Source organism: Notamacropus eugenii, chromosome 1, assembly GCF_028372415.1.
Source record: "Notamacropus eugenii isolate mMacEug1 chromosome 1, mMacEug1.pri_v2, whole genome shotgun sequence".
Taxonomy (NCBI): Eukaryota; Metazoa; Chordata; class Mammalia; order Diprotodontia; family Macropodidae; genus Notamacropus; species Notamacropus eugenii.
In genome coordinates, this window is record NC_092872.1 from 137685441 (window position 1) to 137705430 (window position 19990).

A 19990-nucleotide genomic window follows, 5' to 3' on the forward strand; every position below is an offset into this window, starting at 1 on the left:
TAGAAGACTCAAGACATCTGACACCATTATAACCCTGTGGCCATTCCCACCTCCAGACCAAGCCAGGAGTGGCTCACTCTGAGAACAAGACTTGCCAGAACTGTAGCTAACTCATGACCAACTTTAATAAAATCTCTAAAAAGTGTCACTTTCCTCCATTTGTTTGTTATTTTATCTTCCCTGTATGTTTTCCAGTAAAGCATAGTTGTTGTTCATCTGTTTTTAGAAAAACAAAGATATCCATGGTGATGTCTTGATTTACATATGAATATGATTTAAGCGAGGCAAGTTGCACGTTGTCAGTCTTACTCTAGAGTCCTCATAGTCCAGTGGTGAGACAGAAGTCAGATGTCAAGCGATGGCAGAAGATGCAGTGGATGACCTTGGCCTCTTTGATGCTTGAGCCAGTTCTAAACACTCCACAGCACTTGCTTCAGCTGCTTTATGGCTGTTGGAGCAAATTGTTCTCATCTGCCCATCCCACCAGGGAAAGTCTTCACATGCTTGTGGTACACATCCCCATTTCACCAGTGGGCTTGAGGCCAGTTGTTTACCCATAACCTGGTGTTTAGCCCATCTGCTAAGACAGTTTCACCAGGGTGTGGCTGCTGTACATGCTACAGCTTCTTAGAGCCACTGGTGAGAGTTTGGATAGTGGTAAACCCTTAAAAGAAGGGGGAAAAATAAAGAAAAGCTGTAAGCTGTTTTCAGGGAAGGTAAGGGAGAAACAGAGAGAGAGACAAGTTGCATCTTCTTCCTCAAGCACGGTGGCGGGAATCTAGCAGAGAATGGAGATCATAGCAGTAAGAAACTAGAAAAGGAGAGAACGATGTCTTGGGAGTTTGCTGGTGGATGAAAAAAAAGAGTGGGGTCCTAAGATAAATAGGCTCTTACAGTCATAGGTAGTAAATTCCTACTTATTCAAACTGATATGTGTCATTGTAGTTTATTTAAATAAGATGTACTATGAACAGTTATGTCTGTGAGGATATCAGGTCAAATTGTTTAATGTGCTCTTTAACATCAGTGTTAACATCTTATAGCAAATGTTAAAATCTTATAGCAAATGGTATTTGGTAGCTCATTCCCCGGATAAAATATACTTTTGAATGGATTTGTTAGCCAAATTATCATTATTCAGTTTATTGAATGCTTTAAAATCTCTTCAAGTTTTTGAGTGTGCCAGCTCCATTAAGTAAGGTTCAAACACTGTATCCAACAGGAAATCATGTGATGAAAATAGCTTTAAATGCCCAATTTTCGATATTATTGCTAGTAATTGTGTCTGTGAATTCAAACCAGTTTGAATTTTGCTTTTTAAATGACTGCCTCAGTTAACCATTGTTGTTTTTTCTCTGATGGTATGAAATATCAGATTTATTGAATGTTATCAATTTTTTTCCTTTGGCCTAAGGAGATCACAGGAAAATTTGAATTTGGTGAGCTTCATCTTGTATAACTTATGGAACACATTTCCATCTCAATGGAGAGAAGTTGTTTAGAGTAAACCAATTAAATTAATAAGGTGTCTGGGAAATCTAAGTATAAAGAGACATTTTAGAACTATCCATTTAAAATAACAGCATGCATATGCATACCAGCATGTATATATTTTCACAAAGTAATTGGGAAATTTTTAGTTGCTAGGTGGCAAAGTGGGTAGATAGTTGGGCCAGGAGTAAGAAAGACTCATCTTTCTGAGTTCAAATCTGGTCTCATTTATTAACTGTGTGACCCTGAGCAAGATATTTAACCCTGTTTGCCTCAGTTTCCTCATCTGTAAATGAGCTGGAGAAACAAATGGTAAACCACTCCAGTATCTTTACCAAGAAAACTCCAAATGAGGTCATGAGGTGTTGGACACAACTGAAACAACTGAACATCATGATCATCATGATCATATCTGAAGATCTATACAATGGGTATAAAAGCACTATTCACCATAATCACTCCCCCTTGTAAGAAAAATTTAACTTAGGTTTTATTTATGTTCTGTGCATGACTTAAACTTTGACTGGGGAAATTATTATACTATATCAATAAGTATAAATTTGTTCTTCATGACGGATCTTCATTAAGCTTATCTCAACTTCTGCTTCTGTCTTTTTGAACCTTTTTCACATCTCACAAAGGTTTTTTCTTGGTTTTGGTAAAGCTGTACATCATCCATGTCTTGAGAACAAAATGTCATCCTAAACAGAAAACAAAGCAAACCAAGTGTTAGCTTTCAGATGTGGGTTATTACTACGTTCTGTTGTTCAGTATTTATTTTATAAAAAAAATTTCCAAATATTTTTGTAACTTGAAGGAAAAACAGAACTCACATAAATAAAAGTATCCTATCTAAGAACTTTCCTGTTATTCCCACTCTACTTCTTCCTCATTCCTTTGGAATCAGAAAGGAAAAACTCTAAGGCCACTTTGACATGATGACCTTTCAGTATGTGAAGACAGCTATCATGTTCCCTCTTGAATCTTTCCTTAAGGCTAAAACATCCTTACATTTATCAACCACCCTTCATGCTATGTGGTTTCTCAGACCTTTTACTATTCTGGTCATTTTTCTTTAGATGTACTAAGTTTGCCAGTGTCAGTGTAAAGTTCCATCAGGCAAGAGATTCTTACCTCTCATATTCTGCATGCCCTGTATGTACATAAGTAGTGATTGTGAGTTCTCCAACTTATTTTATCTTCTTGTCTATGCAGCCCAAAGAAGGCTTTTTTTTTTTTAAAACAAATGAAGAGCTAAAATTTAAAACCATTAGAGTGTATTAAATACGTTCGGTTCTTCAGTTGAATTAATGATAGGAAATGGAACTTGTACCATCTTTTAATTCAGGGTGTGCTAGAAGTAGCATAATGCAGTATTTAGAGTGCTTGGCATCCTAAAGATCTCAATTGAAGTTCCATCTCAACACATACTGGCTGTATAACCGTAGGCAAGTCCATTAACCATTCATTGCTGCCAGGCGGCTTCCAAGATTGAAAGTTACAGTGTCAGTCTGCCTAATTGGTAGAGGAAATTCCTTTTGGGAGCTCCTTACACTGATGATATCACAAGTACTGTCCAAAATTCCACAAAACCATTGAACACAAAATCGTCATTATTATGATTTTTACCTGCTATGAAAGTATGAGGGTAGGGAGGTATACAAACCTATGAAGCCAAAAAGTCAAATAAGGCTAATGAAATGAAAAGAAGTTCAGTTTAATTTTCAAAAATTGATAATGTGATCTATTAGTGGAAGATTGTATAATAAGTACTAGTAACTGTCATTTTTGTATCACATTGGGATGAAATAATAGCTAATAATAATAACCAATGTTTATATCATACTTTAAATTTTTGCAAAGTATTTTGTGTATGTTAACTTATTTGATTTTCATAACAACCCTTGGGATAGGTGCTATTATTATCTATATTTTATAAATGAGGAAACTAAAATACAGAGAGGTAAGTATTAAGCATAATTCCAGAATGTAATTGGATAAGAGACCCAGGGACACAAATCTATTGTGTTAGGTATATTGTAGGAAAATTTGAGCATCAGTAAAGTTTAGAATTCATAAATTAGCTTCAAAAGCAAAAAAACCCAAAAAACTAAAGCTGGAGGAAGAGTGATTAGATTAGTGCTGTCCATTAAAAAAAGGAAATGATCTTTTCGCAAATACTGCTGTCTTGAGCATCAGTCAACAAGCATTTATTAAACCTCTATTAAATGCCAAATACTGAGTATACAGATCCAAAAAGGAGATAGCTCCTGCCTTCATGGAATTACTAGAATAGTGATGAGTTGGTTACATTTTAACTTGTGGTTGGCATGAAGAGCTAGAGTTAGATGAAACTACTTGGAAAATATTCCAGTGGTGGGGGAGGGGGAAGGAAATTCTGCAAAGGACAGCTCCATGCTAGGAGAAAACAACCTATCCCCTAGGAAGGCTGACTGCACTTCATTGCTGTGACAAATGCATCTGGGTAGAAGGGAATCCTTTGGATCTGGTGAGGAGACCATAGGAACTAGGTAGATTGTTATCTTCCTAAGGAATCTTTCTTCATGCCTTTAGAGGAATATAGCATTGTCTTTTTGGAGTAGAGAAACTTTCTCCAGAATATTGCCCCACCAAGAGGTTTGTAAGCACTTACTTCAATGTCTTCCTGAAGGGTAAGTTCCTTTCTTACACTTACCATAGTATAGTTCACAGTAGTGCCATTCTAATAGGCACAAATACTGGTGGGATGATTCACATTAATTAGCATGGAAAAACATGGGGAAAAATCCGTATCATAACCCCAATAGGTTTTTATGTTTGGAATGTTTGGTAGTAGAAGGCAGTATGTACTAGGTACATGTTTGGTAGTATGTACTAGGCAGACTTTCTGGGGGAGGGGAGTTATGGGAACACATAACTAAGAATCATGTACGATGAGAAGGTTGGATTGTGTCCTGCTTCATTTGGAAGAGTACATAACTTCTCCTGGACTCTCATTATTGCTCAGAAGTTCTTTCATACTTCTTATCACATAATTTCTTATCACATTTCCCCAGAACACCTATTCTAAACATCTTTTTCCCTCAGATCCCTAGACAGATGCCATAGACATCCTCATGTTTTTACAGCAGATCACATCACCTCCCACTTTTTTAAGATCAAAGTTATTCGATGAGATTTTTCATAAAGATTTTTGATCTTTCAGCAGCACTTTAACCCTGTTGCTCCTTAATATTCTCTTTGCCCTTGACTTGAGTGCAACTGCTTAATTATATTCCTGTCACTAACTACCCTTCCCTATCACTTTTCACTGGCTCCTTTTCTCTGAGTAAAAATAGTAAAGGCATTCCCCTATGGCATTCTTTTCTTATTTCTTCTCTTGGTGATCTCATCTACTCCATATAGCATTAACTATCACTACATGTAGAAAATTCTTGAGGCTACATTTCTAGCTCTTACCTCTCTATTGAGCTCCAGATTAGATTTACACCTATTTACTGGACAGTTCCACCTGATTATTCCACTGGCTTCTCAAGTTTAATGTTGCTAAAGTAAAACTTATTATTTTCATCCTCACCCAAAACTCCTCTTCTTGACTTGTCCTCTCTCTTTCAATGACACTACCATTCTTCTAATTACCTGTCTTTTACTCATAGGATCACAGAATTAGAGGTCACTGAATTCAACCCTCCCATTTTACACATAAATAAACACAGGTTAAGTGACTTGTCCAGGATCACACAGCTAATGAACGCCTTAAGTGAGATTCAAATCCAGGCTTTCCAGACTCCAGGTCCAGTGCTCTGTCCATTAAACCAGGCCACTTCCCTTTCTTGCATCTCACGTATCTAATTATTTGTCATATATACTGATAATTTTCTTCAGATTTATTTCTTCAGGATATCTTATCTTCATAATTTTATTCATACTTCTCAAATATTTTCTAATTTCTACATTTCCCTTTTTTCCATTCTGTCAGAAAACCCCAAATGAAAAAAATTTTGTTCACAGGGAATATATTTTCTTTTAAATCTTAATATTATTTTAGTGGGTACTTGTATCACTTATCATACCTGGGTCTAGTTGTTCCCCCCCAAAATGAAAGTTATTTTGAGATTGAATGATAAAATCATCTTTCAAGGTGTTGAAGTGTTTTCTAAAGCAAAACAAAAGAGGTTAGCATTCACCTACTTTTTCTGTGTTTCTCCTGCTTTGACTCGGATCTGCTTTATCATTAACTGTGGATGGTGTGGTTCAGTGGCCCAGGGAATTATTGTGTGGAAGGTATCCCACACATTCGCCCACATTGCAGTCTTTTTCCATGTGAAGTTGATCACCATAAGATCTCCAATATCCAAATCCAGTGTGATGAGAAAAGAGTAGGTTTTATTGCCTGTGATTTCTTCAACCCTACAGGTACATAAAAGAAAGTCAGGTATAATCAAGTTATTTGCAAACAATGTGAACTCTCTAGAAATTTTTATTTTTTTATGTTTTACTAACTGACAAATGCTACCATTGTATAGCTCTCATGTTGTAAGGCAAGAAATCCCAAGGCTGTTTCCTCTGAGATTCTATGCCTGCGAGTGGACATGGTCAGAATAGCTTAGCTTCTCATTGGAGTGGTTAACTGAGTACAAGAGAATACAACTTACTTTTCCACTCTATGCTTTTTTTTTATAATAAAATGGTCTATTTCCCACCATCTTCCTCTTTATATCCTGTGCTATCTAACTGTTGGGGGATGGGGAGAAGAGGATATGTTTTGTCTTTTTTGATTGTGACCTGTGACTTCATTGGTGGAATGAAGTTTTCTTTTGGAAACTCCTTCCTTTAATACAGATTAACAATTCATCTTTAATTTATAGCTTAGAGAGTTGCTTGGGCAACGAGCAGTTAAGCAATTTGCCTAGGAATATCATTGCATTTTATGAATTGTTTCTAGACTAACACTTGAAAGGAAAGTTACCAATCCTGACACTTCTCATTGCTATCCAGTGGAAATACATCTCATACTCACAAAGTGATGGGAAGGTTGTGAGTGTCCTGTTTAGTCCCAATTAGAGTCACGGTGAAGGTTGGCTCTATGGGTTTCTCAGTTTGTGTGACGAGTTGGATCTTGAACTGGTAATGGTAAACTAGAAAGAAAATAATACTATGGTCAGCATGGCACTAGTAGCAGGTGTTCAAAACGGGGAATGGAAGATTTGCCTAAGCAGCACCTGTATTTCTGGGGAGGAGAAGCATGAAAGAAGGAAGAACAGCCTGATATGGGGGAAAGTATGCTGACTCTGGTCTGGAGTCAGAGGACTTGTGTTTGTAGCCTCCCTGTAATGCTTACCACTAGTGTGATGTTGAACAAATAAGTTGCTTCAATTTCTGGACCTCAGTTTTTTCATCTGTAAAATGGAGAATAGACCAATGTCCTCTGAGGTTCCCTCTAGTTCTAGGTCTGTGATCCCAAGAAGACCCCTCTTCAGTGGAGGTCTTATATAATTTTATAAGGTTAAGAGGGAAGCCCTGAAATATTTGCTTGAATTTAAATTAACATTACTCCTCGATGGAAAATGAATTCCAGAATCAGATGACTGATATGCCAGGAAATATATACAATCTGGATCTCTATATTTTGAGGCTTTTTCTTTTAAATGGGGTCTATCCCTGTCAATTCCTCAATATTAGTAATATGGTTTAAATTATGACACAAAGGTCTAAATGGTAACTCTTAGGACGACACACTCATCAGTGATGTGTTGAGTTTTCTTTGTTGGATATTTTAAAACACAGATATTCTTTTACTCAAGGCAACTAGGTGGCATAGTGGATGAAGTGCCGGGCCTGGAGACAAGAAGACTCATCTTCCTGGTTCAAATTTGGCCGCAGATACTAGCTGTGTGACCCTAGGCAAATCATGTAACCCTGTTTGCCTCAGTTTCCTCATCTGTCAAATCTGCTGGAGCATGAAATGGCAAACTCCATTATTTTTGCCAAGAAAACCTGAAATGGGGTCATGAAGAGTTGGATACAACTGAAATGACTGATCAACAATGAAAGGTTATTTACTAAAAATTTTTTTTAAATGTTAAGTGAATATAAAACAAAAACATTAAAAGAAATTAGGGAAACTGAGTGATCCTATATTTCTAGCTAGTAAACATTCTGTTTTATTAAATCAGGAATGGAGTTCATTCTGAGACATTTTTCATTTGTATCCGACCCTGTGATCTATACAACAAATTCCAATGGCTCCCTATTACCTCTAGGAACAAATATAAAGTCTCCCTTTGTTTGAACTGAGCTTGGAAGGAAAGTAGGGAGTCCAACTCTTAGATTCTCAGCTCAAAGGGATTAAGAGTAGGTGACCACTGAAGTCATTTCCAGCTCTTGGTGATTGATTATAGAACCCTTATCCCTGGATGTTCTCTAAGTTGGTTGGCCCATATATTTACATGTATGTTTTCAGTGAAACCCTTGTGATAATATTAGACTCACTCGGCCTATACTAAAATGACAATATAGATAAAGGGCTTGCAGAAGGGTGCCAGGAGAAAGTGTTGATAAAGGGGTGCTGTCAGATACACAACTCATTTCTGGGCAACTGCAGAAAAGATTCACATTTTGGGAACAGTACAGAACTTGGGAGCTTGTCCCATGAGGTGGAGTGTGCCCACACCTGAAGCGGTTCCTTTCCCATTTGGAAGCATAGTGAACAACAAGAATGTGCTGGTTAAAAATAACCTGGCCCTTCTCTAGCCCAAAGGAGACTGTAGTAGAGTGGTACTGCTTGGATCCATCCTATTGCGAACACTTTTTGTTGTTTAGGGTCTTTTCTTCCCTGGCTGAGTAGAATTCCAAGGTGGGATTGTGTTTGTGCGTATTTGTTTGAGGCTGGAAATATTTGGAGAATGGTCATTGAGATAGCAATTTCACGAGTGGCAGCTGCTGATGAAAGTTGACCTAACTTGGTCTGTAAGTCTATGTCTGAAAATATGTTCTGATGCCCCATCTTGGATCTGGGAGGTTGCTCTCTTGAAGATTACCAGGGATTACTTTATTAATGTAACCTGGGTATGACTGGCCATGCCCAGTCTGCCTAACATGAAGGTGCTCTTGAGGTGCTTTTGGAGCATGTCCAGATTCCCTGACATGGAAGCCTTGTTGTCTCCTAACACTTGAGTGAGGGTAGCCTCCTTTAAATGTCTGCCTTCATTTTTAAAACTGAGAGACTGAGCTGGTTGCTCCCTCCTTCCTGGATCACTCTCTTCAGTCATTCTTATGTCCTTTGTGTAGAGAGTGAAGAAAATAGATCACTCACAGCATGGATTCCATGAACTGCATTGATGAGAACGGAAGGACTTTGCTCCCCCTTTTCCCTCTTTTACTCTGTCTCTAAGAAATAGGCCTGGGTTCTGTGCTGACTTCAGTTTCAAGTGCTGTAGGCAATACCTATCATACTGGGAATGTGAACTACTCCTCCCACTTCCTAATTATGGGTGTATCCCAGGGTTCAGTCCTTGGCTCCTGTATTCTTTTATGAGAGGCACAGTTGATAGAGCACAGGGCTTGGAGCCAGGATTGCAGGTGGGAATGGAAGCCCTGAGATAGGGCCCTGAGAAGTCAGGGTGTCTGGGACTTGAGTAGGTTGTTGGACCTAAACTACGAACTTAATTCCATTCCCCTTCCTAGAGACAGGTGGTACACGGCAGCAGGAGGAGTATACTTCCCATGGGTTGGGGCAGCAAATTTGTATATTTGTGAATATACCTTCTAAAATAAACATTTCTATGTAAGGAAACTAATTTGACTGTTAGTTGCTAATAGATCTGGGGTTCAGGAAACTACCTGTATACTTAATGGAACACACATGGGGTTGGAGCCAATGGTAGGAGAGCCTACATTCTCCAATCCACTTAAGGGTGTGAGAGAACCCCTGGGGGAGGGGTGAAGTGGAACTGGCCTTAAGGCAGTGAGGTCCAGAGTGGCCAGTCTGACCCTGAAAAACTGAATGGACTTTTTCAGTCTTCCTTTTATAGCTGCATTCAACATTGTGAAACCTCCTTAAAATTCTCTTCTCTGGTTTCTAAGATGCCATTTTACCCTGTTTCTTGTCACTGGTTACTCCTTTGCCATTCCTTTCACTGGCTTTTCTTCCTCCCCCCATTTCCTAACTATGGGTGTATCCCAGGGGTCAGTCCTTGGCTTTTCCTTCTTTTTCTGAGAGGCACAGTGGACAGAGTGGACTTGGAGTCAAGAAGACCAGAGTCCAACTCTCACATCATACTCTAAGATCCTAGGCAAACAACTTATTTCTACTTCAGTTTCCTTATCTGTAAAAATGGGCATAGGCATAGCACCTTCCTCTCAGGGTCGTTTTGAGGATAAAGTGAGATATTTGTAAAGTGCTTTACAAATCTTCAAACACTTCATAAATTCTAGCTCATTATTAATTAGCTAATAGTTTTATATGTATTTATCTTCCTGGTTAGATAAATTTCTATACTGTGCTAGGCAGGGAGCATATTATGGTGGAAAGAGCATTGGATTTGAAGTCAGAGGACTTGGATTCTAATTCTGGCTCTGTCTATGAATTGTGTGACATTGGATGAGCTTTATGTCTCCTCTGGACCTCAATTCCTCATTTGAAAAATGAGCGGGTCGAACTAAGTGGCTTCAAAGATCTCTTCCAGCTCTAAATCTATGATCCTGTTATTCCTTGAGAAGAGAAGTCATTCCTTAAACTACTTAGTAATCAGTGAAGTCAATCATTTGTTAAGCATTTACTACATGCCAACCACTGTGCTGCTTGCTAGGGATAAAAGAAAAAACAAAAATAGTTCCTACCCTCAAGCAGTTTGCATTCTAATGAAAGAGAAAAGAAGTCCATGGAGAAGTATGTACAATATACATAGAGTTGATATTTGTGGTTCTTTCTGTATTTCTCAGGGTACCTAATATTGCATCAGACCCATGACAGGAAATCAGCAAGTAGCTGTTGGTTGATGGATCTACGTTACTAATGTGGAGAGGTCATGTCTTCATCCACCATGGTTATTGTACTTATAAATAGCAATGTGGGGAGAAGCATCTTTTTTTGTTTTTAAAGGATAGAATATATGTCGAAGTAATTAAATAGCAAATGTTTCTATTTTCAATCTTGGAATGTTGGCCTGGGTAAGTACTAAAAGTGGCTTCCTCTAGTAGTATCCCAGAGTTCTCTGTGATAAAAGTGCTTTATAATACTAACCAAGTAAAAATATATTCTTTTGCAACCTTACTGTAACATCCTCTGCCCACTGAATGTCTGGTTTCTAAGAGTGGATAAATGTTTAATGCTACTGTGCTGGAGATGTTTTTCTTCCTTTCTTCTGTAACAGCAAGCACAAGAACATAGAAAGAAAACCAAACAGTGACTACTCTTGAAGAGCAACTTTTAATTTGCTTGGGATGGTGATTGATGGGAAGGAGGGAGGGAGACACAGGTGGTCAAAAGTACCAGAATGACATTACTCCTGAAGGTCTATTGGAAATGAGATGCACATGGACTTCTGTTACATACCAAGTATGTTTATATGGAAAGTGTATAAATAAAAAAAGCAATGAAGCTGCACCTTATGAGATATGTTTTTGAAAAAAAATATGTGCACATTGAATTTTTTTTAGGTTAAGTCCAATTTTAGTTGGAATGGGACATCTCATTATTTAGAGAAACCTAGTAATGAATACTTTTTTTAGTGTGTGAAAAATCCCTTTACAATGAGAATTATCTATTTTGTAAATTCAATTTTGTAGTATTTTTTTCTTGTTAGTGAGTCACACTTGTGTTAAGTGAATTTTTTTTTGTTTCTCTAAACAGTCTATCTTAACAAATAAGAAAAATCATGTCTGTGTGACCTTTGTCATCCCTTTGCCTTACATTTACTAGAGAACTTAAAAAAAAATGTGTCAGGATAAATGCTTTTTTCATCCCAGGAATGAGAACACGATATCCTTCTCAGCTCTAGAGAGGTTATTTTGAGTACTAAAAATGAGAAACATAAAATGGCCCATCAAACCTAGATGAAACAAAGCATACTTTGTCTAAAGCACAGAAGTTAAACTGCTTGAAGATCTGGTTCACTGGGGAACCATCCAGGAGCATATGAGACCCTACACAAGTACCGGTGCCCTTCTGCCTGCTTGAGGGAGATGGAGGTGACAAAAGAGATCAAGTAATTATTTAGAAGGCAGCCAAATGTTCTCACTAGGTTATGAGATTTATGAAAAGAGAATATTTAGTTTCCCTTAGTGTTTCCTCACCTCTGTCTATCTCTCTGAGAGTGACTCAGAATCATCAGATAGGGCCTTTAGGTTTTGATAAAACTCTCTTTCAGACATTTAAAAGGGATCTTTGTTCAGCATATTGAATTCCTCTCATGAAAATGGCAGGCAAGAGATCTTATTCCTTGCCTGGAGCTGGCATTTTCTTGAAATAAAGGAGACTCATTCCTGGAACTGAAATGCCTCTGGCCACAAAGTGAAATTTTAGATCATGGGAATGAGAGAACTATGGATTATGGTGACCAAGGCATTTCCAGATATTCCAATCTTGGCAAACACCAAATGGATGCAGAGTCAGAGCTCTGAATGAAAATCAGTTTGTGTTCATGGGTTTCTATGAAGAAGAAACCAGAGGAGTTACAGGCAAGAAAGTATTTTTTTTAGCCTGCACAATCTTGTTTACAGTAATTAACTCACTTACCTGGAATGCAAATGTCATGAGAATGGTAAACTCAAATCTGGGTCTAGAGGAAGGCAAAGCTTTTTCTGCATATGTATAGAGACTAAGGGAATGTCTAGTGAGACTGCTGACATCCTCCCCCAGGGTCTTTACTGACTGGTGGCCACACTGGTTTTTTATCCTTCTCCGCTATATATGATAACTAGTCTCTGCTATCAACCAAAGAGAGCACAAAGGGGTTTCTTCAGAGCTTTCAAGCCTGAGATGACCACAAATATGACCCTGAAGCATCATTTTACAGGAATCATCTAAGTTCATGGAGATTACACTGGCTCTATAAATTTCTCTAGTGTTGCAAGAGGCTGGATTTCTCCAATGTTGCTCCCACAAAACTGCAGGCATTTTTAAATTCATCTCTAAGTCTTTTTCTGGGCCCATGGTAGACTCTTCCTAAAATTAGGATTTCATTATTTTTATGGGAAACAGGTAGGTAGTGACAAAAATGATATCAGAAGAGACCCATGACAGTGGAAAAGGGTGCATGGAAAAGACACTAAACTTAGAATCACAGGACTTGAATTCAGCCACTTACTGTCTGGATGACTGGGCAAGTACTTAACCTCACTGTCCTTCATCTGAGGAGATAGCCTAGATTAAGATTCCTTCTATCTCTATAATCCTATTAAATATCTTTGAACATGTAAGGCCATTTGCTTTTTTTCTCTACTCTAAGTTTTTGATGGTACACCTCTTTTTTCCCTAAACACCTTCAAAAAGATTTGCCTCAATAGACCCAGATGGCCTTCTTTCTTTGAAAGACACTTAGAGCTATCCAAAGGCAAAATGAGCTGCCTCAGGAGATAATGGGAAAGAAATCAGGTGCTTCCATATATTTAGACCCTTAGTCACTGCATAAGTTGATGTGACTTTTCTTCACTATGACTTTTCTTCACATATTAGCCATTGCCCTTCATAGTATCTCAAATTCTTAAAAGTAGAAAATAATTTAAAAGGCCATCTAGTACAACCAGTACCTGAAGTTGTCAAGATAAGCATATATTAAACACATACTATGTATCAGGCATTGCACTTAGTTGTAGTGATATAAAGGAAGACAAAAAAAAGTCCTTTTTCTCAAAGAGCTCACAGTATGACTGAATACAATATGCAAACAACTATTTACAAACAAGATAGAGACAGAATTAATTAGAGATCATCTCTGGAGGAAGGCAGTTATATTGAGGACCCGCTTGTAGAAGTGGGACTTTAGCTAAGACTTGGAGGAGGCCAGGGAAGCCAGGAGGTGGAGAAATAATCCCCTCTGATATTCCTTTCAAGCCTTTGCTTAAGAGCTCAAGTGAAGGCAACTCTGTCCATTCTACTTTTTTAGCTTTAATTATTAGGAGAGCAACTAGGTGGCACAATAGATAAAATGTTGGTCCATGGATTCAGGAATACTCATCTTCCTGAGTTCAAATCTAGCCTCAGACATTTACTAGCTATGTGATGCTGGGTGAGTCACTCAACCCTGTTTGCCTCAGTTTCCTCATCTGTAAAATGAGCTGGAGAAGGAAATGGCAAACCATTCTAGCATCTCCACCAAGAAAACCCCAAATGGGATCACAGAGAGTTGGACACGACTGAAAAATGACTGAATAACAAAAATTGTTAAGAAGTTTTCCTTTTGTCAGTCTACAAGCATATATTAAACATCTACTACATGCCAGGTGCTGTGCTAAATTCAGGGGAAACAAAAAAGGCCAAACGAAAACAAAAATGAACTGGTTCCTGCTCTCAAGGAACTCAGAATCTACAAGGGGAGAAAAGATCAAGCAACCAGCTGAAATTTGTCTCTTTGTAAATTCTAGCCATTAACCTCTGGGTTCTGCCCTCTGGGACCAAACAGGATAAGTCTACTTCCTCTCCAACAAAAAGCTCTTTAAATATATAAAGACACATGTCGTAGTTTTCCTGGGTATTTTTTCCTTCTAGGCTTCAAAAAAATCCTCATTTTACATCAACTAGAGGGCCTTTATTGTCCAAGTTGCCTTCCTCTGGACATGCTCTAGATTATCAATATTTTTCCTAATATTTTTTCCTCTAATACTCTATATATGTGATCTGATCAACATAGACTACAGTGAGACTCTCACTTCCTTTTCCTGTTGGCTATGTTTCTATTTAAAGTAGGCTAAGATGGCTTTGGCTCTGTTGGCTGCCATAGTGTGCTGTTGACTTATGACATACTTATAATCCACTAAATCCCCAAAACTTTTCTAGGGAAAATGCCATCTACTGATGCCCCTTCCATTTTGTACTTATGAAGCTGATTTAGTCTTATAAATAATCATTCAAGAATCGGACTAAGGGAAGATTCTAGGAAGATGGTGGAGCAGGTCAGAAAATTTTTAGCTATCCAGATTTCCGCCACAAACAAGGCAAAATAGTTCCTCAGGGTAAACATAGAATGGTAAAAATAAACAAGAGTTGGTGCAGAACAGTGGTCCAGCTGGGACAATCATGACTGAGGTTTGGTCCCTGTGTCCCAGGGTAGTTCCACTGAAACAGCAAGTAGTGAGTCCTGGGGCTACCTGTGTTGGGAGGTAGCCTTAGCCCCAGTCCTGGGAATTTTAATTTCCAGGATAGTGTGGGGAGTTGGGTGTCTGAGCGGGGGAAGATTGAGGGAACCTCTGCTGATAAGGGATGCCAGGTCCAACTGTGCTGCTGAGACATGGTCCTAGGTGAGAAGGAAACAGCAAATGCCCAGTAAGTGCAGAAGCAGTTGGGCAGGACACCACTGGCTGTGGGCACTTAGAGGAGTGGACTTCTTGGTTTTGGTTTTAGAGGGGGAAACCAAAGGAGGATCTGAGGCCAGAGACACCATCCCTCATAATCCAGAACTAGAGGTGATTATAATGATTAAAAAAAAATGAGCAGTCAAAGAAGAAAGAACCCAACTATAGAAAGTTACTATGGGAATGGAGAAGACCAGGGTTCATCTTCAGAGGAGGATACTGAAACAATATAAAACCTCTTCTACCCCCAAAGAATATGTCAAATATTCACCTGCCCAAAAAGAAATTGTAGAGAACTTAAAAAGAATTTAAAAATCAAATGGGTGAAATGGAGGAAAAAATTTAAAAAAAAAAGAACAATCCAAGAAAAACAGGAAGATTATGAAAAGAAAGTCATGGGAAAAGGAGATCCAGAATCTTAAGGAAAAAAATGACTCCTTGAAAATTAGAACTGGACTTGGGGAAGCCAGTGAAGTTATAACAAAACAAGAAATAATAAAGCAAAATATAAAGAATGAAAAAATAGAAGAGAATTTGAAACATCTCTTAGAAAAACAGCTAATTAGGGAAACAGATCAAGAAGAGGAAACAGAAGAATAATCAGACTACCTGAAAGCTATGCTCAAAAAAAGAATCTTGATGCAGTTAAAGAAAATTGTTAGAACAAGAGGGAAAAGTAGAAATTGAAAAAAATCCACTGATTACCAACTGGAAGTGATCCTATAAGGAAAACTTACAGGAATATCATAGTTAAATTCCAAAATCCCCAGCTCAAGGAGAAAATATTACAAGAAACAAGAAAAAACAATTCAAATATAGCAGAGCCACAACTAGAATCACACAAGACCTTGCAGCAGAAACACTAAAAGACCACAGGTCTTGGAACACTATATATTGAAGAGCAAAAGCACTGGGATTGCAGCTGAAAATATCATACCCAGCAGAGTTAAGCACACTCCTGAATGGAAAAGAAAATGATATTCAATAAATTGCCAGAATTTCAGGGTTTTCTTGCAAAAAAAGCCTAAATTTGATAGGAAATTTGACATTCAAGACCCAAGAAAAATATAAGGTTCACATCAAAGATAAATTACAAAGGACTCAATAATGGATAGACTGTTTACCTTTTATATGAGGAAATATAAAACATGTCTAAGATTGTTATAAGTAATTAGGCAGTTCAAAAGAAGGATTGGAGTAGAACTGAGTATGATGATGTGATTCCAAAAAGTAAAACCATTTAGGTAGAGGTAAAAAGAGTAATTATCTTTTACAAATGAGATACAGTGGGAAGAACTGATACAGAGGAGTTAAATGGGGGAGGAGGGCTGGCAATTCTGGAATCCTACTCTCATCAGAAATGGGTTAAAGAGGGAATGATATATATTTATCTAGAAAGGTATAAAAGTCTCCTAAATTCAGAAAGAAATAAAAGGCTAAGGGGATAGGGAGCAGTGAGAGGATAAGGAAGATATTTTTAGAGGGAACCCTATTCACATTAGATCTGGGTTAAAGAGAACAATATATACACTTAGAATGGAATAAAAGTGTTCTAAATTTATAAAGAAATAAGAGGGTGAAGGAATAGGAATGGGAAGGCTAAAAAAGTCTTCTAAATTCATGTAGAAACAAGAAGGTAAGGGGAAAGGGTGGAGGGGAGAGGATATAGAAGAGATCTTTGGGGGAGGGAGTAGGTTAAGTAGTAGGAAGACAAGGTTGTGGGTAGAAATAAAGTAAAGGATTGAGGAGGTATAGGAAATAAGATATACAAAGATCAGGATAATTTATTAAGGAAAAAACGGGTAGTAGTCATGATCTCAGAGAAAGTTAAAACTAAAATAGATTTAATCAAAAGAGAAAAATAGGGAAACCATCATATATTAGCCACATTAATCTATATTGTTCTAGACTATGTAAAATAACTAGACAGTATAAGGTTGGAATATTACTGTGGTACAGGAAATGATGAATTTGTGGACATAGAAAATATGGAAAGACTTGGGCATATGAAGGAAGAGGTTATCTACCCTCAGAGAAACAGAGGACAAATTAGTATAGCATAGTCTTACATAGATGTATATGAATATGATTATAGATATCTAAATATATAGGTGTTTGCATATAAGTGTATATGCATGTACATATGTTTGTGTGTATAAATATATCCATACTTAATTGTAGCCTTCTTGGTGGTGGAGGGGAAGAAAATGGGGAAAAAAGAACAAAGCAAAAAATGCACAACAGAGAACAAAAGAAAACTTACAAGGAGGCAAAGAAAAGTTTATTATATGGGCTTTCTTGAAATGGAAATTTATTGCTGTATATTTTCAGTCCTGTCTTACATTCTGCTGTGCACATGTCAATGGTTTCCCCCTCTTTTCTTATTTTGTATTTAAGTTTTTGCATTTAAGTTCATAGTATTTCTTTTTCTTTTTTTTATTGTGTATTTGTTTTAGTATTTTAGTTTAAAAGAAATTAATTTTAAAAAAGAAATCAGACTAAGAAAATTGTGTTTCATTTCAGAAAGGCAAAAGCAGAGAAAGGAAAGATTTTATGAAGCTCCAAGTTTGGAAAGGACAGATATGGAAGGCACCCCTGACCAAACACCACCTGTTTCCCAAGCACTTATTGCTAACTATGCTATTGAAGATTTCTCTATTTACCAACAGAAGTGTATTTAACTCATAACCCTGCTGTGGAGGGAGCATTCTAATGCATGCATCTAATTTCATGCCTATGAAATTACTTTTCCTAATGTAGAAAATTCTGGTCATGCCTTAAGACACTTTGTAAAGACACTCAGTAAAAGGGAGATGGTATTCTATAGTGGAAGGATCTCTGGTCTTGGAGTTAGAAGACATGAAAGCCATCCCAGGTGTATACCACTTATTAGCTCTAGGATATCAATCAGTCACTCACTCTTCTTGATCTTGTTTTTTCATCTGTAAAATGAACATAATGCTACCTCATAGTGTTAGGAAAAAGCATTTTGTGTAGGAAGGAAGGAAGCAAACAAGCATTTCTTAAGTGCCAGGTATGTGTCTAAGCATATTATAGATGCTGATTCTCACAGTAACCCAGAGAGGTGGAGGCTATTATTATTATCATCTCCATTTTACAGCTGAAGAAACTAAAGCAAACAGAGGTTATTAAGTGACTTACATAGGGTCACACAGCTAGTAAGCATTTTTGAAGCTGGATTTGAACTCAAGTATTCCTGACTCTGGGCTTAGAGCTCTATCCACTACACCACCTAGCTGCTTCTGGGCATAGTACTTCCCAGCTGTAATCACTGCTACGGGGGAGGCTAAGGCTGATGGTTCACCTGGAGTCTGGAATTCTGAGCTGTGGCTGGCTAAGATGTCCATGCTAAATTCAGCACCAATATGCTGAAACCTCAGGAGTGAGGGGTCACCAGGCTACAAACAGAGCAGGCAGGTCAAAGGGAATAGTGAAATCAGTCCATGAGTGGTCACTGCACTTCTGGCCTAGGCAAGATAGGGAGACTTAATCTCAAGGAAGAAAAAGGCACTTTGTAAAACTTCAACATGTAATATAAATGTGAGGAATTAATATTCAGGTTACCCAATGTGTATCTTCTCTCTTCCTCAGGAGTGATTTGTCTATAAAATGTGTTATTCACAGTCTTTGTGAGCTAGAAGATAGGGTATCCATTCCTGAACTGGACTGAAATCAATTAGACATTTAGAGATGGATAATAGTTTTCATTCACCGCACTTTCTTCCTGCCCTCTGATGTTTCAGGTTGAGATGATTTCCCGCTGGGATTACAGACTCTACTCTGAGGCACTTTGGTGGCAGCTAACGATCCTGTATAGCAGAAGTATACTGGGGTCAGGTAAGAATGTGGAAAAGAATCATTTCTTCCTGAGTCCTTCACTCTCTTTGAATGAAAACAAGAACTCTCACGTGTGGAAGAAAATGCTTGGAAATTAGGCTTGGTTACATCTTTGCCTAGAAATTGAGAGCTTAAAATTGAGCTCTCCAAGGAGTTAGATGCTTTTGACAACAGGAAGGAGATGCCATGACTTACAAGTGAATTGGATTTAAGTAAGGGAAGGCTGTGCCAAGTCACCTGCCTCACTGTCTCCTCTGAAGCCATCAAGGACTTCCAAAAGACTTTTAAAGGATGTTTAAAATGACTGTAACTGCTAGTGGATAGGGATGAACTGGCAAACTTTTAAGTTAGAAAAGGTAAAAATTCAGTGCTGATGACTTTTGAAAATGATTGACAAGAAATATAAATTGGATTGGAAACCAGTTATAAGATTTGTATACCTTAGGAAGTAGGGGTAGTGCCTTCTGTTCTGCCTACAGCATTCCTCACAACCCGGTGCAGGTGTTTTATCATCAGTGTTAATGATGAGGAATCAAAGCAAGGACCAGTGGTATTTCTTACAAATTATAACTAAGAATCTCAGGGAGAAACAATTATAGTTAATTCAGTCTTGCAAATAGTCCTTTCCACAATTGCCAGGGAAAAAAATAATGATTTATGCAGACAAGTCATAAAGAATGCTAATTTCACTTATTTTGTTTCCTGAGTATCTACTTAAAGAGTGGATGGACTGATAAAAATGAAAATAATGTTACAAATATAGACTACTAATTTTCCATACTTGTTTGTCAAGTTGATTCTGAGGCAGAAAAACAATTTTTTTTTTCAAATCATAGGGTTTTCACAATGGACCTGTGAACTCTTTCTTGTGGGTTACTCCACAACTGCAGATTGGAATCCCTACACAGTTTTTCATTTTGTCTTATTCTTGTTTATCTCTTTCCACAAGGAAAGATCCATAGAGGGTCTCTCCAAGTGTCTTAGAGGACTTCCTTGGTTCTATTAACATTTTGAGGTCTCCCCTCTAATGATATGACCAGCTTGACTCCTTTTCTGGTCAGACACATCCTTAGTGATATCCTTTTCACTATTTCTTTACATGTAGTCCCTTGTTGGGAATATGCCACAG

The 19990-nt window shown here is 37.8% G+C and overlaps 1 protein-coding gene across 3 annotated transcripts in view; it reads right to left on the reverse strand.

Moving 5' to 3' along the window:
• Window positions 1-1956: 1956 nt before the first annotated feature.
• LIPC (lipase C, hepatic type) overlaps window positions 1957-19990 on the reverse strand; it is a 233094-nt gene continuing 215060 nt past the window's right edge. For all 3 annotated transcript variants that reach the window (XM_072615694.1, XM_072615685.1, XM_072615689.1), the window contains 3 exons: window positions 6512-6629; window positions 5683-5901; window positions 1957-2192 (listed from right to left, as the gene is read on the reverse strand). In XM_072615694.1, coding sequence (XP_072471795.1) covers window positions 2081-2192; window positions 5683-5901; window positions 6512-6629 — 449 coding nt within the window. In that variant the 3' untranslated portion in view covers window positions 1957-2080. The remainder of the gene's footprint in view (window positions 2193-5682; window positions 5902-6511; window positions 6630-19990) is intronic.